General features: G+C 42.0%; 1 protein-coding gene across 6 annotated transcripts in view; it reads left to right on the forward strand.

The window, feature by feature from the left end:
* Positions 1-26,016, forward strand: part of Oca2 (OCA2 melanosomal transmembrane protein) — a 310,843-nt gene that overhangs the window by 100,934 nt on the left and 183,893 nt on the right. For all 6 annotated transcript variants that reach the window (XM_063249815.1, XM_063249819.1, XM_063249816.1 and 3 more), the window contains exons 10-14: positions 11,921-11,992; positions 16,361-16,426; positions 19,168-19,224; positions 21,430-21,554; positions 25,085-25,223. In XM_063249815.1, coding sequence (XP_063105885.1) covers positions 11,921-11,992; positions 16,361-16,426; positions 19,168-19,224; positions 21,430-21,554; positions 25,085-25,223 — 459 coding nt within the window. The remainder of the gene's footprint in view (positions 1-11,920; positions 11,993-16,360; positions 16,427-19,167; positions 19,225-21,429; positions 21,555-25,084; positions 25,224-26,016) is intronic.

Below are 26,016 nucleotides of genomic sequence, written 5' to 3' on the forward strand. Positions count from 1 at the left end.
TAAATAAATGGACGCAGCTTGAGACCATGCTCGTAAGTGAAATAAATCAAACTCACATGTATAAATACTGAATAGTTTCCCTAGTGTAAGAAATGATAAGAATACATAAAAGTATATGGTAATCACAATTCCCAATTATATTGGTTTGAAGCCATATTATGTTTTCACTCAGTAATTGGAATGGTTTTAATCTGGGTTGTTCAACTTTATTGTCTGTGATAGTACGAATAGCTATTTTGAAGAAAACAAGACATCATAATAGCTAGTGCTGATTTAATATCATCTGGTTTTGAAGTCCCATCTAGCTATTGTTCATCTGTTTCCATTGGTTTTAACATGTTGTATCTTATTGTATTTTAATATATGTGATAGTATAAACAAAATTTTTTATAGGCAAAGAGATAATATAGAAACTGTTGTTCATTTTCTGTTAGCTGGTTCTAAATACCCTGTAATACTTTCATTCTCTTGAATGGTTTTACACTGTCTTGATATATTTGATGCTATAGTATACGAAGTTATACTCAAATATTTCAAGGAAAGAGACACTATGGTAACTACTATTATGTCAGGTTATCTGGTGGTGAAACACTATGATGCTTAAATTGTTCCGTTCTGACCTGTTTTGTTCTGTTGTTATGTCCTCTCTTATCTCAATCTCCCCCCTTTTTTCCTTTTTCTTAAAAAATTAATTTTTAAATTATTTTTTAATTAAGGGAAAAATAAATTAAAAAATAGCGGGATATATTATAGTAACTTTTTTGTTTTCCTATTAACCTGATTTGAACCCCTGTATTGCTCTCCCCATCTTGTTTTGACTGATTTTACTCTATTCTGTTTTGTTTGATAGTATCGTTTGATGGTATAGGCAACCACTTTGAAGGCAATAAGATTCACTATAATGCCCATTATGGTTTGGCTATTATCTTCTTTTGAAGTCCTGTAAGGTCTCCAATGTTTAGGTTTTATTGGTTTTGTTCTGTACTGTTTTCTTCAATTCTATTATACCTGATGATATAGGCAACTCTTTTTAAGATAGCAAGAGGCATAATGTTAACCATTGTTGATCAGCTGGTATTCTGTTTTTACATCATGTACTATGTCCATTCTTCTGTTCTGACTCTGTTTTGCTTTGTCACATTTGGTTTTTTCCTCTTCAAAAAAAGTAATAAGAACTGTGGGAGTAATAAAACCCAAAATGTGTAATTGTTATTGTAAAAAAGAGAGCAAAAGAAAGTGAACTAAAGGATATAACTGCATGGATATTTAAGTGTGTAAGATAGAAAACCATATTACTAAGTTTTTTTTTTAGATCATTAAACAGAACTGTTTGCAATCTCACTGTTTGAAAGTCCACTTTGTATGCTTTAATTTTGTAATTTGAACAACTATTTCTTTTTTTTTTTTTTTTTTGGTCTTTTTCATTTTTATCGGTACCGGGGATCGAACTCAGGACCGCCTGTTTGCAAGGCAGGTGCTTATGCCACTGAGCTAAATCCCCAGCCCCTGAACAACTATTTCTTAGATGACAATATGTAATCTATTAACTAGTGATTTCTTACTGTATATTTTTTTCTTGAAATTCTGTATTACTTGTACCCTTTCACTGTTTTGTTTTGTTTTTTTTCTCTTTAAATTAAAAAAAAATCCAAAAAAACCCCAACTCCATAAAGCTATAGAGGAAATCAGATCAGAAATGATGTCCCAGGTAAAAAAAGAAATGATAAACATTATGAAAGAAATGTTGAGTGTATCCAAATAAGATCTAGACAAAAAATAGAGGAACATAAGAAAATGATGGAAACCTTGAATGAACAATATAAGACAAAATTAAAATGCATATGAAACTTTCAAAGGGCTATTCAGCAAATTAAACATTCATTTAAAGCTGACAAACTGCTTTCATGAAGCTGAAATAGACTCTCAGACTTTGAAAGCAGGATGGAAGCTTACAATCACAAAAGATTTCTTAAAAATAACAAGGAACCAGTAAACAACAATTCAATAGCTGCAAGATGATGCCAAGCAAAAGAATGTAAGATTGATACATGTCAACAAAAAAGCAGAGGTCAACACAAAAGACATAAGAAGACTATTGACAGAAATAATAGCAGAAAAATTTCCAAGCATGGGGAAAAATCTGATATACAGATAATGAGATACAGATAATGATATACAGATAGAACCCCAATTAGCCATAACCAAAATAAATCTTAACACAGACATTTATTAATTAGGATCCCAGAAATTCAGCACAAGAACAGAATACTAAAAGCTGTCAGAGACAAGAAACAGATCACCTAGGAAGAAAAATCTATCAGAATCATGGCAGACTTCTCAACACAAGTCTTCATTCATAAAAAGCTTGGAGTGAAGTATTTTAAGTCCTGAAAGGAAACAACTTCCAACCCGATTGCTATACCCTGCAAAACTATCTTTTGAAATTGATGGAGAAATAAGATACTTCCATGACAAAGGACAGCTGGAGAAATTCATGACCACCAAGCCAAAACTACAAAGAGTACTGAAAGATACTGTAGAAAGAGATCAAGAACTCTTTAATACCAAAAACAGCAGCAGAAGGAAGTCACCAGGCAGGGCAAACAGTTAAACAGAGAGAAAAAGTAGAGAGCCAACAACAGAAAGATAACATGACAAAGATAAGCCAGTACTGAGCAGTTATATCCACCAGTGTAAGTGACATCAGCTCACCAATAAAAAGAAACAGACTGGCATAGTGGATTAAGAAACAAAATTCAACAATATAATATGTATGAGAAACACATTTAACTCAAAAGAAAATTCATAGATTAAAAATCAAATGATGGGAAACAATACTGCATGCAACAGGAACCAAGAAAAAAATGGGGGTAGGAATTCTGTTTGCAGACATGTAAACTTCAAATCAAGAATGATAAAAAGAGACAAAGAAGGTCACTGCATACTTGTTAGGGAACAACTTCAAGAAGAAGAGATTAAAATCATAAATATATATCCACCAAATATGGGAGCACCCGACTGTATGAGATGAATCTTAATAGACATGAAAAATCAAATAAGAAATAATACAGTTATAATGGGGAAACTTTTTTTTTTGTATTTTTCTTTTTTATCGGTACCGGGGATCGAACTCACGACTGTCTGCTTGCAAGGCAGGCCCTTATGCTGCTGAGCTAAATCCCCAGTCCCTATAATGGGGAAACTTAACACCCATTGTCACAAAGAGACATCAACCAAACAAAAAATCAGCAAAGAAATACAGAACTGAATCAAACTCATGAACAAATGGACCTAGTGGATGTGCACCAAGTGTTCTACTCAACAACATCAGAATACATATTCTTCATGACTGCACAGGGATCATCTCTAAATTAGACCATATATTAGCCCACAGAATATGCTTAAGTAAATGCAAAGAAATTGAAATAATCCCATGCATGTTATCCAACCATAGAAAAATAAAATTGGAAATTAATGACAAAAAACCATAAGAACTCTTTAGACATATGGAAATTAAACGACACTCTCCTAAACAACCAATGAGTCACAGAAAAAAATTAAAGAAATTAAACAAACAAAATCAAACAAAAATGCAAATACTACTTATCAGAGCCTTGTGGGACACAATCAAAACAGTCATCAGAAGGAGATTTACAGCAGTAAATTCCCACATCAGGAAAATGGAAAGAACACAAGTAAACAACCTAATGCTACACCCAAACATTCAAGAAGAGTAAGTCAAGTCCAAAGCCCAAAGAAGGGAGGAAATTATAAAGATCAGAGCAGAAATCAATGCAGTTGAAACTAAGAAAACAATACAAAGAATTAATGAATTGAAGAGTTGGTCCTTTGAAAGAATAAGTAAAATTGATAATCCCTTAGCCAACCTTAGGAAAAAGAGGAAAGAAAACACTCAAATCCATGTAATAAGAAATGAAAAAGATGAAATCACTGCAGACCCTGTAGAAATTCAGAAGATTGTTAATACCTACTTTGAAAACCTTTACTCTCATAAGTTCGATAACCCACAAGATATGGACAGATTCCTAGAAACATGAATTACCAAAGCTGGATCAAGAAGATGTAAAACTGCTGAATAACCCAATTTCACTTAATGAAATTGAAAATGTAATTAGAACCTTACCAAGAAACAAAAGCCCAGGTCCTCATGGATTGACTGCTGAATTTTACAAGAAATTTAGGGAGGACTTAATACCAGCACTCCTCAAACTCTTCAGTGAAATTGAAAGGGAAGCAATTCTCTTTAACTCATTCCTGGAGGCAAATATTACCTTAATACCAAAACAAGAGAAAGACCCAACTAAAAAACAGAATTACAGGCCAATCTCCCTAATGAACATAGATGCAAAAATCCTCAATAAAATACTGGCAAACAGGATGCAGCAAATCATCAAGAAGATTACACACCACGACCAAGTGGGATTCATTCCAGGCATGCAGGGATGGTTCAACATATGTAAATCAATAAATGTAATCCGCCATATCAATACAGCAAAGATAAGAATCACATGACATTTCAATAGATGCAGAAAAAACTTTTGATAAAGTCCAACACTCATTCATATAAGAACCCTATCGAAAATTGGAGTAGATGGTTTTTACCTCAATCTGATAAAAAGCCATATGTGATGAACTAACAGCCAACATCTTACTACATGGACAAAAACTGAAAGCTTTCACTCTAAAATCAGGAACAAGGCAAGGATGTCCACTATCACCACTACTATTCAATAGAGTTCTGGAAACATTAGCCAGAGCAATTAGACAAGAGAGAGAAATAAAAAGAATAAGGATAGGAAAGGAAGAAGTTAAATTATCACTATTTGCAAATGACATGGTACTCCACATAGAAGACTCCCAAAATTCCATTGAAAGACTTCTAGATGTGGTAACCAAATTTAGTAATATAGCTGGATACAAAGTTAACATTCAAAAATCAAAAGCAGTTCTATATGCAAACTTACTGAGAGAGAAATAACAGATCATACCCTTCACAATAGCATCCAAAAAAAGAAATATTTAGGAATCAATCTAACAAAAGAAGTAAAAGATCTATTCAGAGAAAGTTATAATACCCTGAAAAGAGAAATTGAAGAGGATCTCAGAAAATGGAAAGATATTCCTTGCTCCTGGATAGGAAGAACAAACATTGTGAAAATGGCCATTCTCCCAAAAATGTTATACAGATTTAATGCGATCTCAATCAAAATTCTACTAGCATATCTCACAAATCTCGAGAAATCACTCCTAAAATTCATCTGGAACTGGAGGAGACCTGGAGTAGCAAAGGCAATTCTGAGCAACAAAGGCAAGGCAGGAGGCATCACAATCCCTGACTTGAAGTTATACTACAAAGCTACCGAAGTAAAATAAACATGGTACTGGAATAAAAATAGACCTGAAGATCAATGGAATAGATTAGAACATACAACTACAACTACAAACACACTCAACCACCTTTTCTTTGATAAAGGGGCCAAACACATTCACTGGAAGTACGACAGTCTCTTTAATAAATGGTGCTGGAAAAACTGGCTCTCCATTTGCCAAAAACTAAAGCTAGACCCATGTCTATTACCATGTACTAAACTAAAATCTAAATGGATCAAAGATCTGAATATTAAAACAGAAACACTAAATCTGTTGGAAAACAAAGGAGATGGAAATCTTGAAGACATAGGGGTAGGTAGAGAATTCATGAACAAGAATCGAACTGCCCAGGAAATACTTCCCAGGATTAACTGGGATTACATCTTACTAAAGAGGTTTTGCATGTCAAAAGAAATTTCCAGCATAGTCAAAAGAAAACCCACATATTGGAAAAAAATCTTAGTGAACTGTGCCTCAGACAAAGGACTTCTGTTTGGAACATATAAAGAATTTAAAAAAATTGACTCCCAAAATTCAAAGACCCAATCCAAAAGTGGGCATCTGAGATGAATACAGTTTTGAATAAAGATATACAAAAGGCACATAAATACATGACAAAATGTTCAGCATCACTGGTCATTAGAGAAATACAAATTAAAACTGCACTGAGATTCTATCTCACTCCAGAAAGAATGACCAGGGTAAAGAAAACTACCAACAACAAATACTGGAGAGGCTGTGGGGAAAAAGGAACTCTCCTGCACTGTTGATGGGAGCACAGACTGGTGCAACCACTGTGAAAATCAGTCTGGAGATTCCTCAAAACCTGGGAGTGGAAGTCCCATTCGACCCAACTATTCCACTTCTGGGCATATTGTCAGAACTGAAAACATCATACCACAGTGATATATGTGCACCCATGTTTATAGCAGCATAATTTGTAACAGCCAGATCTTGGAAACAACCTAAGTGTCCATCAGCTGAGGAATGGATAAACAAGTGTTTTTATACAGTGGAGTACTACTCAACTATAAAGAATGATCACATTGAGATATTTATGAATGAAGGCAACTTGAGACCATACTCATAAGTGAAATAAATCTAACTCACATGTGTGAATACCATATTGTCTCTCTAGTGTAAGAAATGGTAAGAGTACGTAGATACCAAATCCTCAATGAAAAAACAGTGAAAGGGTAAGAATCTGCTCAAAAGCCAAAAAAAAAAAAAAAAAAAAAAAAAAAATAACATCTCAGAGAAAGGTGTAAAAAGAAAAAGGAAGGGAAAAGAAAAACTACCTAAAATTGAATAAACACACTTAGGCTAGCTAAGAGGACTGTGCTACAAATTCCGTAAGTTCTTAGAACAAACCAGCTAACATCTATAGGATTGGAACAACTTTGCATGTTAGTGTCTGGTGATCTGAAGAATTCTTGAAGATCACTGTGTAAAATAACAACCCTAGTTATGCTTCTACCACCCTGTTTTGAAGGTCTGTATCATCATTGTTTTGGGTTCTTTTTTATTGTTATTTGTCTTTTTTGTTTCATGTTTTTCTAGTAATTTGTTTTATTTTGGTTTGTTTTCCCCTCTAATACAGAAAGGATAGTTATACATGTAGAGGCTTATACATATGTAGAACTTCCCTTAAACAGTGTATGAGAATTGATTATATTATGTGTGATGAAATGAACAGCTACTCTGAAGAAAAAGAGGCAGTATGGTACCTATTGCTGAATCCGAATCATCATTCTGTGAAATCCAGTAATGCTATTATTCTTTGTTCAGAGTGGTGGTAGTCTGTTTTGTATTGTTTAATTTCAATGTACACGAACGTATAGACAGCTAATTTGAACGAGAACAAGAGACATTATGGAAGCCACTGTTGATTTTCCTATTGTCTGGCTTTGAAGGCCTATAATGCCTTCATCACTCTGTTCTGATTAGTTTAATACTATTTTGTTTTGCATGAATTCATTGTACGTGAAGATATGGACAACTATTTGGAAGAAAACAAAAGACATTGTGGTAGCCATGGTAGATATCCTATTATCTTGCTTTGAAATCTGTTTCACTTACATCTTCTGATCTGCTTTGTTATGTTAAGTTTTGTACTTTTTTTTTTAAAAGCTACTGTGATGAAATCAGCATGGTACTAGAATAAAAACAGACCTGAAGATCAATGGAATAGATTAGAATACATGACCACAACTACAAACACACTCAGCCACCTTATCTTCAACAAAGGGGCCAAACATATTCACTAGGAGAAAGACAGCCTCTTTAATAAGTGGTGCTGGGAAAACTAGCTTTTCATATGCTAAAAACTAAAACTAGACTTCTGTCTATCCTATCACCATGCACCAAACTAAAGTCAAAGTGGATCAAAGATCTAAATATTAAACCAGAAACACTAAATCTGCTGGAAGACAAAGTAGGTAGAAATCTTGAAGACATAAGGTTAGGCAGAGAATTCATGAATAAAAATCAAACTGCATGGGAAATACTTCCCAGAATCAGCAACTAGGGTCTGGTCTTATTAAAAAGTTTTTGCATGTCAAAGGAAATCTCCAACACAGTGAAAAGAAACCCATGAGTTGAGAAACTATCTTAGCCAACTGTCCCTCAGACTCTATCTAGAACATATAAAGAGTTAAAAAAAAATCAGGCCTCCAAAATTCAAAGACCCAATCCAAAAAATGGGCATCTGAGATGAATACACACTTCTCAGATGAAAAAAATGCAAATGAAAAATAAATATATGAAAAAAAGTTCAGCATCATTGGTCACTCAAGAAATGCAAATTAAAACAACACTGAGATTCCTTCTCACTCCAGAAATAATGGCCGAGATCAAGAAATCAATCAATAATAAATGCTGGAGGGGCTGTGGGGAAAAAGAACTCTTCTCCACGTTGGTGGGAGTGTAGGCTGGTGCAACCACTGTGGAAATCAGTGTGAAGATTCCTCAAAAAGCTAGGATTAGGGATTCCATTTCACCCAGCTATCCTGCTTCTGGGCATTTTCCCAGAAGAATTGAAAACATACTATAGTGATATATGTGCACCCATGTTTATAGCAGCACAGTTTGTTGGAAACAACCCCAATTCCCTTCAAATCTGGAATGAATGAAAAAGTTGTGGTTTCTTTTAATACAATGGAGTAACAGCTATAAAGAAAGATTGCATCAAGGTTTCATAGGTACTGTGACCTGAGACCATACTCATAAGTGAAATAAATCAGACTCACATGTGTAAATACCATATTGTCGCACTAGTTTAAGAAACTCAAAGAGCAAATAATGTCCAAAATCTACAATAAATGTTGTGTAAGGATTAGACACTTCTCAAAGTGGGATAGGGGGACAGGAGAAAGACATGAATTTGTATGTATACATGAGAACGCTAAGTTGATTATACTATTAATTCTGTAGTTTTGGAAAAGAACAGATACTCATATGGTTAGATCAATTTTGCACGTTTATATCTGGTAATCTAAGCAACCCTTTTGAAGATAGCAATATGCAATATTACCACCATTGTTAAATTCCTATCATCTTGTTTTGAAAGCCTATATTGTTACTGTTTTGGGTTCGTTGTTCTTTGTGTCTCTGTTATGATTTTGTTGTTCTTTCCTGAATCTTTTTTCTCTTAAACTAAAAGAAAACACCTTTTAAGTGTTGGTATTGATTTTACCATCTTTGACTCACCTGACATTTTTATTGTTCCTCATAGTGGAGAAGTTATTTTTCTTCCTCATAGTGATTTAGGGATGTACCTAATCACCTGAAGGAATCTCCTTGACTTCTCAGGTCACTTAGTTTACCAGGTTTTATTCCATTTTTCTTGTCCTTGCTCTGGAGATTGAGCCCCAGGACTCACTTGTGCTAGGCCTGTGCTCCACTGCCCAGCCAGTCCCAGCCCCACCCCGGTAGTCTTCCTGGAGAGCACCTCTGAGCTGTAGCTCCTCCCTGCCTCGGTGGCCTGTATTTGCAAACCTGTCACCATATTTCAACTCAGGAAGTGTTAATGGAACGCCAGAAATTAAACTATGACTCAAAGATGTGTGCAGGCTGGGACCGTCTGGCGTGGCTGTGCGCGAGGTGCTGTGAAGGCCTCAGGGATGTGGGGAGGACGCCCTGGCTGTGTCCACCTTCTGCGGCTGAGTGCCAGTGCAGTCTCCGGGGTCTAGGGCTGGGAGGGGGTCCTGCCCGGCCCCTTCCTGTGGCCTCTGTCAGCAGCAGATAAGAAAGTGTCAAGTGTGATGGAAGGAATTACTAGAATTTGGTAACAATTTATTGGTGTTTAGATATTTTATTTAAAATAAATATATCAAGCAGAGCCCCCGCCAGCGAGCCATCTGGAGAGGGGACAGGAGAACAAGGAGGGAAGCTAAGCCAGGCAGTGCAGCGGCAGGCTGCGAGGGGAGAGCAGCCCCTGACCCGGGGCTGTACTGTGTGGGGACTCTGCAGGCCTAAAGCCCAGCAACTGCCCAGAGCGTAGCCGTGGGCACCACAGGAACTATTGTAGATTTCCTGTGTCTTGGCACTGTTTGATCATTTTATTGCTCTGTTTTATTACCTTTAAAGTTACAGAGAAAAAAAAAACCCTCTGAATTTAGTGGGATCCAAAATGCACAGTAGATTTTGTGAAGGTGAAAGGGGAGGAAATGTCTAAAAAGGAAAGGTGGTGAGCACTGTTAATTTCCTGCTACCTTGTTTTGAAGTCCTGTACGATTTTCATTGTTTGGTTTGGTTTGGTTTTATTGTGTTTTTCTTTTTTTTTTTTTTGTTAGATCCTATTATATCTGATGGCATGGGCAGCTATTTTGGAGATAGCAAGATATATTATAGTAGCCAGTGTTGACTTATTATCTTGTTTTGAAGTCTTGTATCACTTTCATTGTTTTGTTTTGATTGGTTTTATTCTGTTTTGTTTGATTTTATTATGTCTGATGGTATGGGCAGCTATTTTGGAGATGAGGCATTATAGTAGCCATTGTTGATTTCCTATTGTCTTGTTTTGAAATCCTGTAGTGCTTGCATTGTTTTGTTGTGATTGACTTTATTCTGTTTTGCTTGGTTTTGTTCTCTTTAAAATAAAATTTAAAAAGAATAAAATAAATATATCAGTTCTAAATTGTGAAAAATCAAATACTTGGTATAAAATTAACTGAAAATTACCTTTAAATCTAGAAGTACAAAATATGAAGGAAATGATTTTATTCAGAATTTGAGTTTCACGTAATTACTAATAAGAATGTCAGGTTCTATGAGGAAGAAGCCATCAAATAATTGAATTAAAACTACTTTGTGGTATTAATAATTAAACACTGTCTGTTGATCTCTAATTCTGTACTCAGTCTCACCACATTCCTGTTGTATTTTAATCAGTGTTATTTAGGTGTAATTGAATTCCATAATTTCACAATTTGGGAGTGTACTATTATTTTTGCTAAATTTAGAGTTTTGCAACAATCACCTTCATGGTCTAGTTTTAGACTATCCTGTAACCCCCTGAGGACCCTAGTGACGTATATTTTTAGTCAATCTTTATTGCTACCTCCAGTCTAGGCAACTCTGCTTTTTCTAGATTTTCCTTTTCTAGTTTCTGTGAACGGAATGATACAACACACAAGCTTTTGTGTCTGGTTTCTTTCATCTAGTTCACTTTAAAATTTATTACTAAGTTCCATTTTGTGTAAATTCTATGTTATAGAATGTATTACATTAATTCATCTGTTCATCGTGGATGTACATTAGAAATGTTTCTGGTTTTGGGGGGTTACCAGGAATCAAACTCGTGACCTTGTGCTTGTCTGGCAGGCGCTTGTGCCTTTGAGCTTGCTGTATTGTGTGGAGACATCTACATTTCTGTTGCATAGGTTCCTAGTAGAATTGTCAAGTTATTGGTAAATGCATATTAAAGAAACCGCTGGACTGTTTCTCATAGTGGCAAAACCATTTTACAATCATATCAGAAATGTCTGAGGGCTCCAATTCCTTCACATCATTGCCTTTCCTCACAGTTCATCTTAGAAATTTCATATCCATTTGAGTTATAGTTAAATAGGAAAGATCCTTTCCTGAGGCAGCAAGAACACTGGGGTTTCAATTAGATGAAGTGTTTGTGTGTTTTGGTTTAATGACAGTCTTAGTAATTGGGAAGAGTTAATTTATGTTGTTGAGCTAATGGTTCAGTTGTCTTGGGATTATACAGTAAATAATTAATGACAGTTCACTGCAGGTTGTAGAGCACACTTTGTAGAACATACTTCATACAACCTTCTGCTGTTTTATCAGGGTCATCTAATTTTTCAGGACATGAACGCTTTCATTCAAAGGAAGAGCAGTGGTGGTTGGGTGTTTGTGAGGGGTCTAGACCCTGAAACACTGACACTCCTGACTTGTTTTTCTTATTTTCACAGATACAGCATACAGTAGTCAATAGAGACACTAGTGTCAATACCGGCTTCTGTGTGTGTCAAACTGTTTGTGGACCGGAATGAAATCATTTCCTGTTTCCTTGCAGATTGTTCACAGGACGCTGGCAGCCATGCTGGGGGCTCTGGCAGCATTAGCGGCTCTGTCTGTGATTGGTGATGTAAGTGAAACGTTCAAAGTCACTGGCTCACCCTGGGTATGATGTCTGACCCAAAAGACACTCCAGGACTTAAGCTTTCTTTGGTGTTTTCAATTCTTCGATGCCACTGCCGGATTTTTGCACAAAAATCATGCTTAAAAGTATGACCTAACAAACAGCAGCGATGGTGAATGATTTTCATTTGATTTTATCCCACACACATCCAGGTGGTTTACTCCCTGCTTTGGCCACAGAAAGCGCCACTCTACTCACGTTTGCCCACGCTGTGTGGCTTAGCAGTGTGAAGCGATGGTGGTGGTTGTCAGCTCTCAGGAACTAGACTAGGACAGCCAAACTGGAGCAGAGAAGTGGGAGGGGAGGGGCAGCTGGGGCTTTGTCTTGCAGACATCAAGAGCTTCTGGAGATGCACGTAGAGGGTGATGGTGTCCTGTCAGAGCCTGAGTGTGACCCGTCTGGCAAGGACGTGGGGAATACAACTAGGGAAACAAGAGAAAACAAAGCCAAGAATCCCTGGACACGTGGCCAGACCTGCTTGGGAGGCAGCTCTGGAACCGAACTGAGAGCACTTCCAAATGTAACAATTCAGGTTGGATTTAAGGACAGCTCTGCAGGGTTTGATGATTGCACAAGACACAGCTATTCATCCAACCCCAAGAGTAATGACTAGTTTTAAAAGTTTATTTGGGTGGCAAGTTGAGTCAGTTATGATTTTCTAATTTAAATTTTAAATATAGGTATTGCTTGAAAGTAGCAGTAAGAACTTGAAAGTTATTCTTGGCCACAGTTGGTATAAAAATGTTAATCCTAAAATAAATCTAGGTATAAAAACACAGTTATTTTTATTAATGATTGAGAAGTAATCTTTTTTTAAAAGTCACTAACATGGAACATGGCAGTTACATGCGATGGAAAGCCCCAGACTGCTTGCTGGGATCCCTTTTAGTGAAAACCAGGTCCTGGCAGTATACTCACTTCTCATCTGTCCCTTCTGACCCTGTGTATCGGTCACTTTTTGTTGCTGGGGCCAAATACCTGAAACCTGTAACTTCAATGAAGAAAAGTTTGCTTTGGCTCATGCTTTCCGTCCATGATCAACTGGCTCCAAGGCAGACTGGCGGGGTAGAGGGGCACAGCAGAGGGGAGCCATTTAACTCATGGCATCTAGGAAGCAGAGAGAAGAGGGAGGAGCTGGAGACCAGAAACACTTGTTATGGTTTGTGTCTTGATGTCCCCCAGCTGCTCATGCAGTCACGAGAAGGGACTGAATCTATCGTTTGTGACTGATTCATGGTTCAGCAGTGGCATTAAGCCTGTGAGTGCTACACCCACATGATGGTGGGCAGCTGCATACAGTGTAAAGGCTGGAAAGAGGGTTGTTTCCTCTCTCTCTCCTCTGTTGCTTTACTGCAGTCTACCACTGTGAACTTGTCTCTTCTGCTAAGCTAGTCTGCCTTGGAATGGCTGATTATGGACTGAAACCTCTATAAACTGCGAGCTAAATAAACCTTCCTCATTTAACTATGGTTGTCAGGTATTTTGTCTCAGCAATGAGAAAAGAAACTAAGACAACACCCTTCCAGGTTACAGCCCCGGGGACCCACCTCCACCCAAGACCCACCTCCTGGCCTCATGTTCAGCCGTGGACTCAGTAGATTAATCCACTGGCGGCTGGTACCACCATGATCTGTCCACCTTTAACACACATGAGAATTTGGGAGACATTCTAGATCTAAACTACAACTTTCCAGCCCAAACCCCAAAGTTTATCTCACTGCACAAAATGCATTTAGTCCATCTCTAAGTGCTACTGAAACCTTAATAATTCTAGTGTTGCTGAAAATTCTAAGTCCATAGTCTTCTGTGAGGCTCAAAGCAAACTCTTGGCTAAGAGTCCCTACAAAAATAAAAAAGAAAATTAAACACTTCTAACATATAATGAGGTAGGGTAAGCATTTCCATTCCAAAAGAGGGAAGGAGGGGAATGGAGAGAAGTGGATCCAAAGCGAGACTGAAGCCCAGCAGAGAGAACATTAAATCCTGTTCACCTGCTGGGTGCTGGAGTGGGATGTGGGCTTCGGTGGGCTCGGGCGGCCCTGCTCATATGGCATCACCAGTTGCAGCCCTAACGGGCTCCCTCCTGGGAGAGCCCCACTCGTCTGCTAGCAGTCCACATCCCTGGCATCCCCGGCTCCCCAGGATCATTGCTGCACATTTGGTTTCACTCTCACAGCTTCACACACGACTTCTCCGGGGTCCCTTACCTGTCCTACCAAGCCTTCCTTTGAAATTTGGGTAGTAACCTCCTTGACCCCATAATGCTTGCCTCTTGCATATCTGAAAAACCAGCACCAAGGGGTTGATGCCAAAGTCTGCCCCCAGCTCGAGCAGTAGGAGATGGGCAGGTCCTTGGGATCACGGCTGCAGCAGCTTAGGAGCGCCTGGGTGGCTGACTTGCAGGAAATGTTTCCCTCTGTGTCCCTGAATGAATAAAACACGTTAGGGATCTCATATGAAAGCTTGATAGCTTCGCATGCTTGACCCTGAGATGAATTGGGGTCTTGATTATTCCTAAGATGCCTTCAAAAAACTTTCTTTTTTTCCCTGATTCGAAGTCTTTGACTTTTTTTAAATACTAATTTTTTTTAGCATCTATGCTCATTTGTCTTAACTTTGAAGGAGCTTCCTTTCTGGTGAAACTGAAAACTTTTCAAATGCTTTTCACTGCTGATTTTCAGAATGAATCTGGCCAAAAGAAATCAACAGGACCCATTCTATGACCTGAATGTTGGGCTATTTTGAAATTTCTTCTGCCTGATGAGTTTGCTACTCTTAAGTTCTCTTGCAAAGTCTTAGAATTTTGGCAAAATGTGGACAAATTTTCTGCCAGCGCATTTCACACATTCCCTGTGTGTATGCTTGAATGCTGTCTTTGCTCTAAGTGAAACCACCTGAGCCTGGCCTTTACTTTCTACATTTCCATTACCATTCTGGTCCTCTGAGCTCTGACCAGTATTGCACATTAACCACTGTTCACAACATTCTGAGGATTCTCTAGCTTGTTTTTCCAAGCCTTCCCAAACAAATTCTGGCATCCTGGAAACAAATTCTGAAGTCTTCTAAACCATTGGTCAGGTAAAGACACAGCAACAATCTCCCTTCCCTGGCATTGAAATCTGTCTTAGTCACTTTCCTGTTATTGGGACAAAACACTCAACACTTGCAACTTAAAGGAGGAAAAGATTATTTTAACTCAGAATTTCGGTCCATGCTCAGCTGGCTCCAAGGCAGCACTGGCATGGTGGACACGTATGGCAGAAGAAAGTTGTTCAGCCGGTGGCAGCCAGGAACCAGAGAGAAAAGGGAGAAGCCGGGGCATGGGTGGTGCCTCAGTGCCCCACCTTCAACCAGGTGCTGCCTGCTAACATCATGTTTATCAGTGAACAGCACCCTCCTGACCAGTGGCCTTTCACATTCATGAGGATTTGGGGGAGACATTTGAGCTCAGTGGAGGGGAGCCTATGGCACGCATGCCACAGCAGGCTGCACGTATCATTGAAAGCTCTGAAAAGTTTGCCGCTGTTTTGACCCTCAGAGTAGGGGCACATGGGCGCAGGACATAGAAACTATCCCAATTGTTGTCACCTGACCTTGTGCCGTTACAAGGAGCAAGGTATATGTGGACTCTGCTAGGACGATAACTGTATGGGTCAGTTTTGTGTTGCTGTAACAAACATCTAAATAGCGCACTTAAAAAGAAATGTTTCTCTTGGCTCACGGTTTTCAAGGTCTCATAGTTATTTGGCCCCAGTGCTTCTGGTCCTGTGGTGAGCAGTAAATCTTGGCAGGAGTGCGTGGCACAGAAGAGTGTGGCAGAGAGGAGTGTGTGCTCGGCTAGTGGGGCTGGGGGGCAAAGAGAGTTCGGAAGAGACCGGCACCCTGCAGCCCCTTCTGCTGCAGGTCCCGCCTGGCCCAGCCTCCTGCCACGGGGCCTGCTATCCTTCCACTACTTCTCAGTAGCACCAGGACTTGGAGAACAGGCACACACAGGCCTTGGTGGGGACACTGCAGCTCCAAACTGTGGCCTTAACCTCAAGGCTCAACCCTGCAATTCAGGCAACAGTTTTTCCCCAGTTTCCAGAGGTAGGGTTATTTTCCTTAAAATTACGTTATTATATAGGTTTAACAGCATAGACGGAATGAGTCATACCTCTGTTTCGGCAGTGGTATAATCCAACTTCAAAAGCATGCAGCTGGTGTGTTTTCAGCTTTGTCTAATGAGTGCATTCAGAGTAACGGGCAGCATTTTTTGAGCTTATCCCCAGGAGGGTGGTCATAGGATTAATTGGCAAATTTGTGCTTTGATTGCAGAGACCCAGCCTGACCCAGGTGGTGGAGTGGATTGATTTTGAGACCCTGACCCTGCTGTTTGGCATGGTAATTACACCCTCCCAGCAGGAGGACATCACTCCAGCCTGCTGAAACCAGATCCTTTGCTCCTGTTGCTGCCGCTGCCATGGCTCATAATCCTATCATTATGTTAAAGATGCTGTGTCTCCTGACAGTTAGGGCTTGACTGAGAAATGATAGTGCGAGTCCAGCTAATTTCTTTAGGAGAGAATGGGTTGGCTGGCGCTTGATTAGTTAGCTGGAGAATTTTACTGAAGATCTGCACAACAGTGAAGTGATGTTACCGTCAAGAAAAGTTAGCATTTTTTGAGTTACTACTCTTAAAATAAAAAATAGCATAGCCCCAAATAAGTGCACCATGCAAAAGTTCAGTGATTAGAAAAGTACGTTTAATTATATAGAGAAATAAATTGGCCCTGACAGTTTTTGTGTTTTGCTAGTTTATCTTATTGTCAAGTGGCCATGCTGCGGCACACTGTGAAGATGCCACCAAGTCAATTTGTCAGACTTAAATGCCAAAGTGGATTAGTGTGGAGCACTTCCCATAAGCCAGCGTAGCTAGAATAAGTGGAATTTGGGAAGGACCTAGACCACAGAGGGAATGAGTTCTTCAACAGAATCACCTTGGGGTCAGACCTTTCAGACCTTGGGGTCTGAAAGACAGTCTGTCTCCTTGGGCCACTCTGTGTAGGACAGGCCACTGCAGATCCTCATTATCCTTGCTGGCATCTGATCTCTGCCGAGGTTGAAAGCTACGTGGAGAGTCCTGCTACTCTGGGCTTCTGGGTGACTCCAGGTGTGCCCACATCCCCTGTGGAAGGCAGGCAGGACAATCTGAACCGAGGCTTCCCTGAAGAACAGGTGTTTCTGCTGAGCACTGAGAAGCACAGGATTTGTCTGGATGGAAGAAGAGGAGATTTTAAACATTTAAATGAGTGATGTGTTAGCTTGCTAGAACTACCATAGCAAAGCACCGCAGACCGTGGGGCTGTGACAACAAAAACTGACTTCTTGCCATCAGAGGCTCGGGAAGCCTGAGACTGGGTATCAGCGGAGTCAGTTTCCTCCAAGGTCTCCCTCCTTGGCTTGTCAATGGCCATCTCCTCCCTGTGTCCTCAGAGGCCTTCCTCCAAATGTATCTGTGTCCTGCTCTTACCCTAGATTGATGCTGGTTATACTGCATTAAGTCACTAGTTGTCTTCCCTAGTGATCTCATTTTAATTTAATTCCCCCTTAAAAGCCCTGTCTCCAAGTGCGTATGCTGACGTGTTGTGGGTTAGGGTACCAGTGCATGAATTTGGTTGATTGGATGACAACTCAGCTCATAGAAATGGCTACTGTGCTTTTGTCTTGATTGAAATTGGCTACCAAGCACTTGCAAGTTCTGATTCTAGAACAATAGAGATGCAAAGAAAATATATATCACCAGTTCTTTTCCTTTTCTATTTTCTGTTAGTCAACCGTCCATGGGGCCATTTACCCCAAGCCCCGAGTTCTGATCTCTCCTGGGTGTTCTGTTGGCCAGTGGGGAACCGCTCCCCCGACCACACGAGGCCTCCACCCACACATGTGCGCTCCTGCATGCCCACGTGAATCTTTGGTGTGTGAAGCACAAACCCCCAGCAGCCTTTCAGGTTAGGATGGACAACATAAATATTTCTGTTTAGCAGGATTTGTTAGAAAGACAATGTTAGGCTGCTGTTTATAAAGTACTTTAATTTACATAGCTTTGTTGAATTTTTGCAACTACCTTTCAAGGTAGGAAACATTCAGAAGTGAGGTGAGAAGCCTGGAGCTCAGAAGGATTAAGAATTCTGTTGTCTCAAGGCTGAACTGCTCCACAGTGGCAGAGTCAGAGCTTGAATCAGCATCTTGCCTTCAACTCAGCGTGTGGTGAGGTGGGTGGGTACAGGAAGTGGCATGGAGCTCCCAGCAGAGCCAGGCTCTGCCCTGGGCCCTGAGGAGCACCAGGGTTTGGGTATCTGTGGGGAGGAAGGGAGGGTAACAGGTACAATAAGCTTAAAGAAGTTCAGTGGTGCTGTGTTTCGCCTCTGATGATGTAGAAAACCTCTCAGCAAGTTCAGGCTGGTCATCGGTGACTGGGGATGACTGGATCTTTGCTTTTTATTAATAGTGAGGCTGGTTGTTTATACCAAATCTTATCAGTAGATCTGAGAGTTGCAGGCTCACATAGAACTGGGAGGATTCTAACTTCTGTACAGTTGCCCTACTTGCATACTTGATCAAATTGGCAGCAAAACTTAGTTTAATTACTTTAGGAACCAAAATCTAACCCAGTTTTAAAATCTTGAAATGTCTCAGTGTTGCCCACGTGAGACGATCAGATGGGCAAAGTTGCTGCTGGCCCATTTCCTCCTTGCTGCCAGCCTTGAGACCCAGCAAAGCCTCACCTCTCTGGTTCCTGGCTTCCTGGTCTACAGAACAGAAGGTAGTGATGGTCACACAGCCAGTAATGATGACACACGGTGTTTGGTGTGAGGGTTAGGTGAGGTGATAATGTTCCTTAGAAACAAATTCCTGGACAAAATATAAACAGCTTGCAAGAAGATCTACTCGAGAAGCCAATAAGTGGACAAATGAAGAAATCTGGTTTCAGCAAGACATGCAGGAGCTTGGTTATGGGGCTTTCGGAGGCCAGAGCCCAAGTCTGTCACTAGTCAGACACAGACGTCAGAGCACAAGGCTGACGTTTTGGCGTGATGTTCTGCCAAAGTGACCTGCTGTCTCTTTTGTCTCTCTCCCTGTAGATGATATTAGTAGCTGTATTTTCAGAAACTGGATTTTTCGATTACTGTGCTGTAAAGGTAAGTATGCTGTGCATTTAATAGTTATGCTCTAATTTATATATTCAACCTTTTATAAATTAAAGTAGCAGTTAATTCAAACAGATACTTTGAAATCTCACGCTTTTTAAAGCTGCTTTCACGAAGCTGAGTACAGTTGCTGTGCTTAGCATGGTTTTCAGCAATGTTTCTGGTTTCTCCGTAAATAAATGAAGCTGAAGATCAGGGAGAGTTCTCGGGCTGAGTGGGTGGTTACTATTTAGAATGGCTGGTGAGAGGACACCGGAAACATTGTTTTGTACGTTATAACCTCTGAATATTGCAGGCCATTGGCTTCTGATTATTTTGTTTTTTGAGAAAGCATTTCGATAATTACTTTCCAAATGTGGGATGCAAACATTACACACTCACCATTTCTAAGTCAGGGGAAAACGTGTTAGTTTCAGAAATCCCTTGAAGATCCTGTGCATTTGTTTATATTTTGGTCTTGAGGACTGAACCTAGGGCCTCTCTGCCCCTGAGCTCCACTCCGTATTGGAATTGTTTTTGATTGGTGGATCATAATCGTATGCATTTAAAGGGCACAGTGTGATGTTTCACTGTATGCATACACAGTGTGGCTAATTAATATTTCCATTATTTGATCACCTATAATATTTTTGTGGTGAGACATTAGAAAATTACTGTCAACTATTTTGAAATATATACTGCACTGTATTAATTATAGTCACTGTGCTTGCAAAATGTGTTCAAAATCTCTTCCTTTCTTGTATCTGAAGTTTTGTTCCCTTAGATCAGCATCTTCCCGTTCCCCATCTTCCAGCATCTTCCTACCAGCCTTCATCTTCTGTTCTCTACTCATAGCAGACAAACTTTAAAAGATTCCACCAATGAGGGAAAATATTCGGGATCTGTTTTTCTGTGCCTGGCCTATTTCACTTGACCATAATGCAGTCCAGTTCCATCTATGCTGTTGAAAATGGCAGAAACCCTTCCCCACAATTGTGGCACTCGTGATTGTACCCAGGGGATGCTCTGGGAATCCATCCCTATCTCTTTTTATCTTCGGACATGGGACCTTACTAAGCAGCCTGGCCGGCCTTGGGATCTTCCTGCTCGGCCGCTCTCAGTGCTGTGGTGATGAGTGTGCACCACAGCCGGCGAGCATCGCGGGGCCCTTTGTGGGGTGGATAGAATTTACCATGCTGTCTTCATGCACTCGTCTGCTGAAGCACACATAGCTGACGTCGTGTCTTGGCCGCTGTGAGCAGTCCTTCCCAGTGCCTGGTGCAGGTGTCTCCAGTGCTCGGACTCGATTCCTTTGGCTGCATGCCCAGGGTGACGCTGCGGGGTCACAGGGCAGCTCCATTTTGGTTTCTGAGTAAGCTCCACATTGTTTTCCAGGGTTGTACTCATTTCATTGCCCCGACTGTGAAAGAGCTCCCTTTTCTCCACGATCTCCCCAATGCTTGTTATTTTTCGTCTTTTTGAGGGGCCCATTCTAATCATCGTGAACTGATGACTCATTTTGATCTTAATTTGTGATTTTAACCTGGAAGCCTGCTGTGCTCTGCCAGCAGGCCTGGCTCCTGGGTGTGCGCTGGCTTTGGTAGGGTGGCTGGCAAGAGGAGAGCCTGCCCTGCCCTGCTAGTGCAAGGCCTGGTACTGACTTCGATAGTGTTTTTGGATTGGAAATGTTCTCTTAAAAATAATGTACTCAACAGAGCCTTTTGCAAACTCCAAATAAGAGAACAGTGGTGTGATTTTTATCACTTTGTGCACCACTTTGCACATTATGATTGGATAACTGGCTTCTTTTTCCTAATACTTAGCACTAAAAAAATCCCTCAGATCCCAATGATGAGCAAACATCAGAGACCCCAAATGCTGTAGCTCAAGCCGTTAATCAAATTCTAAATAGCCAGAAAGAGATCAATGGTTGACATTTTACAACACATTTAATCATCTCTGGGCACTGTGAAGACAAAGCATCAGGAGGAGAGAAGAGAAAACACAAGCCAGGGTTTAGGTTTCCTGGGCACAGTGGTGGCCAGTTGGTCCACAGCACCTGATCTTAGCAGGTGTAAGACTCCAGAGGTTCCAAGCTTTAACCCATCTCACGGTGTTTGTTGAGGTCTCTATTCTGTGGAGTCACTGATGAGAAGCAGTATCTCTTCTGGAAACGCTCTGACTCTGGCTTGTTCCTTCCCATGTGTGTACACCCAGGCGTACCGACTCTCCCGGGGGCGTGTGTGGGCCATGATCATCATGCTGTGTCTCATCGCCGCTGTCCTTTCTGCCTTCTTGGACAATGTCACCACAATGCTCCTCTTCACTCCAGTAACAATAAGGTATGCAGAATGTACCCCCGCTGTCACCACCTCAGAGCAATTGTGTGTTGTGACCACACCACCTGCCACACGGCTCTCTTCTTACGGCCACTCAAAGCAGTGGACAGTGCTCACCCGTCCCTCCATTTGACTCGCTGGCACTGGCAGAAATACCAGAGAGGAGATAGAAAACATAATCCTGGCTTCCTCGAGATTAGGCTGTCATAGGAGACAATGTAGACCCTTATACTGTCACCTAGACCTTATCTTGAAAAATAGAAGAAGGGCTGGGGAGGAGCTTTTGTGCCAAGCCCTGGGTTCATTGCCAGTACCACACACCTGCTTCAGTTATCTGGCATTTACCTCATATCACCAGCTGGTGGCCCAGCGTCTTTTGAAGCTGGAGGTTCGGTCTTGGCCTGTTGTGTGTGAGCCCCTTCTGAGGGCGTGGACCTGTGTTTGTACCCACACTTAAGTTCTTTAAGATGATTCCTCCATGTGTCAGCCTCAGGCTCCTCAACCTGGTCCTCCCCAGCTTGGCCCCACCATGTGCTGGTGCTCAGCTGGTCTTGGGAATGACCAGAGAGTGGGATGGATGCCCCTTCAGAAGTTCATGGTAGGGGGCGAATACTAGCAGGGGTCCTACTTGGGCATGAGGTCTTGTGCTGTGCTGTTATGAACTGTATCACTGAAGGGCTTACTGCAGACAGCATGCTGAGGATCCTGGGAGACAAGACACCTGCTGGACACAAGGCCTGAGGCATAGAGCAAGTTGGGTCACCAGCAAGAGGCTGCTTGCAAGGCATTCTGGGAATTCTGGGGGGCACTTTCATACTTTGAAGAGTAGCAGTGGTTGGAGAGGAGAGGGGTGTGGGGAGGGAGACAAGAGGGAAGGTACTCCTTGCCCTGTAGATGCAGCCTGCAGCATCCCAAGTCCACCTCTTCCCTATGTGGAGACGTGGACTTTGACCAGGTCCTCCAACCCTCGCCCCACTGTCATGAGCCCTGGGCACTGGGGGAGTTGGGATGAGAGATGCAGGACCTCAGCCTTTTTTTGCAAGGTGAGGCTTAGCACCTCTCAGTGTTCAGGGCTGAGGGTAAAGGACGGATGAGGTGAACACATGAAAAAGATGCAGGAAGCTGATTGCACTGCTCAAGGGACTGACCTGTGCCTCCTGGGAACTCCAGGGGTCCAAACTGCCCTCCTCTAGTGAGCGTGATCTGCTGCTGACCCCAGTCACCTTCTCCTAATTTTGTGAGAAAATCAATTCCATTTATTAATCTAAAAATTATATCTTCAAGACTTAGATGCCAGCTGGGTATCTTAGTTACTTTTTTTAATTGCAGGGACAAAATATCCAGACTCAAAGTTTAACCAGGGAAAGGTTTATTTAGCTCACAGTCTGTGGAGGTTTCAGTTCATAATCAGCTGGCTCCAAAGCAGGGTGGCGTGGCACAGGGGCAATAGTTCATGGTGCCCACAAGGTAGCAAAAAAGCAACAAGGGAGAGCGAGACAAGACTCTTCCGGTCCCTAACCTTGTACGCAGGCTACCAGCTGCATTCACACCCTTCATCCTAAGCAGAACTACGCCAAACCAATCGTGGAGTGATTTGCTGGTCACACACCGATGATCTCAGCATCACACACTCCAGATCCAGCCACCTCTGAAAGAACCTGATGTCTGCATGAGGCTTTGGGAAGACGTCTAGACACAAACTGGAACACAGGGTGTGCTGGGATACTCCTGTAATGCCAGCTACTCAGATGGCTGAGGCAGAAGGACCGTAAATTTGAGACCATCCTAGATAACTGAGCAAGAACTTGCCTCACAATTTAACACACACACACACACACACACACTCTCTCTCTCTTTCTCTCTCTCTCTCTGTTTCTCTCAAGTGCTGGTGGTCTAGATTCACTGTTTATAACAATACTCTTCATGACTTTGTAGTCACTGATCACATCTTGTGTCTTAGGGCAGGGTAGCATCAGAGTTGAGCCCATGTGGATCTGAGGCAGTCTCTGCTGTCTGGTGTTGCTGAGTGGTCCATGCAGATTATTTTCATGTGAAAAGCAGATCCTGGGATATTCCCCCTCTGAGAGAGGCTGCTACCTGGGGTCTTACGCTCATTAGCTGAGGCATCCTGCTTCTGGCGACCAGACGCTGCCCTTTCCCAGAGCATGCAGTTCTGCTGGGCCTGTCTGCCCTTGCCTTGGTGGCGGGGAGGCCGTGTGGCTGGCCCTGCTCTGAGCTGAGGCAGGTGGTAATGGGGAGGCCACGGGCTGCAGCAGGGCTTCACCGAAGGACCAGACCCGCTGCCCAGGTGTGATGGGGAGAGGGCAGTGTCTTAGTTACTTTCTTGTTGCTGAGCCACAGATCCGACACCCACTGCTTTGAGGAGGAGAGATTCCCTTCGGCTCACAGTGTGTAGAGGTTTCAGGCCACAGTTGCCTGGCTCTGGGGTCACAGCAGAGGAGAAAGTGCTCAGGGCGTGGCTTTGGGGAGAAGAGGCAAGGGATGGGGGGAAGCGGGAGAGAGTAGATCCAGGCCACACCCCGTGACCACCTCTTCCTACCCCATCCACCTCTAACCAGCAAGCCGGCTCCAGGCCCATGATCCAATCACCTTCCCAAACCCCTGCCGTGCGTGCATGAGGCTTTGGGGGGACATCTACATAGAAACCCTAACAGGCGGTGAGGAGGAGCCACATGGAGGATGGGGGCTGTGATGTATGTGTTTACTGGTCCCTGTTTGCGGTGTGTGGTGTTTACATTTCTCACCAGGAGTCGAGGTGTGTACATAGTACACCCTAATTCTCATCCCCTGTCCCTCCTCCGCTCCTCCTCTCCCTCCCTCCGTCCCTTGGTCCCCTTCTCATTTACAATTGGCCTCTCTCCCTGTTTCCTACCATCTGTCATTTATTGTGCTGGATAATTTATTTATAGTTTGGGTTTCTCATAGAAGAGAAACCGTGCCATACTTAAGCCCGTGTGTCTGATTTATTTCACTTCACGTTATGGTCTCAAGGTACACCCGTTTTTCTACAAATGGCTCTTTTCTTTGGAGCAGTGTTTCGCACCCGTGTGCACAGCCTCCCTGGGGTGCTGAGGGGTGCTGCAGGGCTCACACCCAGGGGCTGGCCCGCTGCAGGTGGAAGCAGGGCTCAGCATGCAGCCCTTCTCAGGAGAGGAAGCCAACACTTAGGAGTTATCGGAGAAGGAAGGGCAGAGCACACAGGGCAGGTAAAGGCCCAAGTGGCCAGGCTTGGCGTGCCCCACCCTACTTAGACAGGTCAGGTGGCCAAGTCCCACCGCAGTGCCCTGGGCTCCGTCAGGATCCTGGAGGTGGCTGTGTTCCCGCAGACATGCGGGACAGGGAAGGGTGTAGTCCCACCCCTGAGTTTCAGAGGGCAGCAGGTTAATTCTCAGAGTCTGCTGGAGCTGATGGGCATCACTCCCCTGCTTATTTCCCAGCATTGTCCTTCCCGTGGGTGTGTGTGTGTGGGTGTGTGCGTGGGCACTATTTTCACTTTTCCCCATTCATGGTAGGTTGTGTGAGGTGCTCAACCTTGATCCAAGACAAGTGCTGATTGCAGAAGTGATCTTCACAAACATTGGAGGAGCGGCCACCGCCATTGGGGACCCCCCAAACGTCATCATCGTCTCCAACCAGGAGCTGAGGAAGATGGTATGTGCGCAGGCGGGGCTCCCGCCAGTGAGTCGGAGCGCAGCGTGCCCAGCGCTCTGCCCGCCCTGCCTGCTTTCCTAGAATCCTTTGTCAGCCTTCATTAGCATCCTGTCTCCCAGCTGCTCACAGGAGACACTCGAGGGTGGGACACAGGGTGACCCGCTCTCTGTCTCTGCTGCTGGGCCTGGATGCCATCCGCAAACTGCTAAGTAAAGAAAGAAGTGATCGGATAACAGTCTGTTTAGTTGTAGTGTATTATTAATTATATTGTAGGGATGCAAGTATTTTCTAATATTAAGAACAAAATGACCAGTCCTCTTTTACTGGAGATATGGGATTTCCTTCTTAATTCTGGTAGAAGAATTAAATATTAAAGAATTTTAAACTGTTATAAGGGCCAGAAAATGAAGATTTTAAATTCTTTGAACGCCCTTAAAATTATTCATAGATATTTTTTCCTACAGTAAAATAAAAACACCATACTTAATTGTTTGTGTTTTAGAGATGGTAATGTACTCTTTGTGTATCTTAAAGAGTTAAAGTTAGATCTCCCTCATTTTTGTTTATCATTCTTTGGTCATTAGAATTCTCTCAATCTTTTTGGGGAGTAGACTCAGTATATAGGAATTTTGAACTGAATTATAATAAAAACAGAACATATAAAAATTTATAGAATTCCTTAAAGCCAGAGTCAGCAAACGTTTCCTAAGGGTCATGGAGCTCGTGTGACAAGCCTGAGGGCCGGGAGACCACGCAGTAACTGTCCTTAGAGCAGGAAAGCGGCCACAGACAG

Source organism: Cavia porcellus, unplaced genomic scaffold, assembly GCF_034190915.1.
Source record: "Cavia porcellus strain 051 isolate PalLab524CR breed Dunkin Hartley unplaced genomic scaffold, mCavPor4.1 scaffold_6, whole genome shotgun sequence".
Lineage (NCBI taxonomy): Eukaryota > Metazoa > Chordata > Mammalia > Rodentia > Caviidae > Cavia > Cavia porcellus.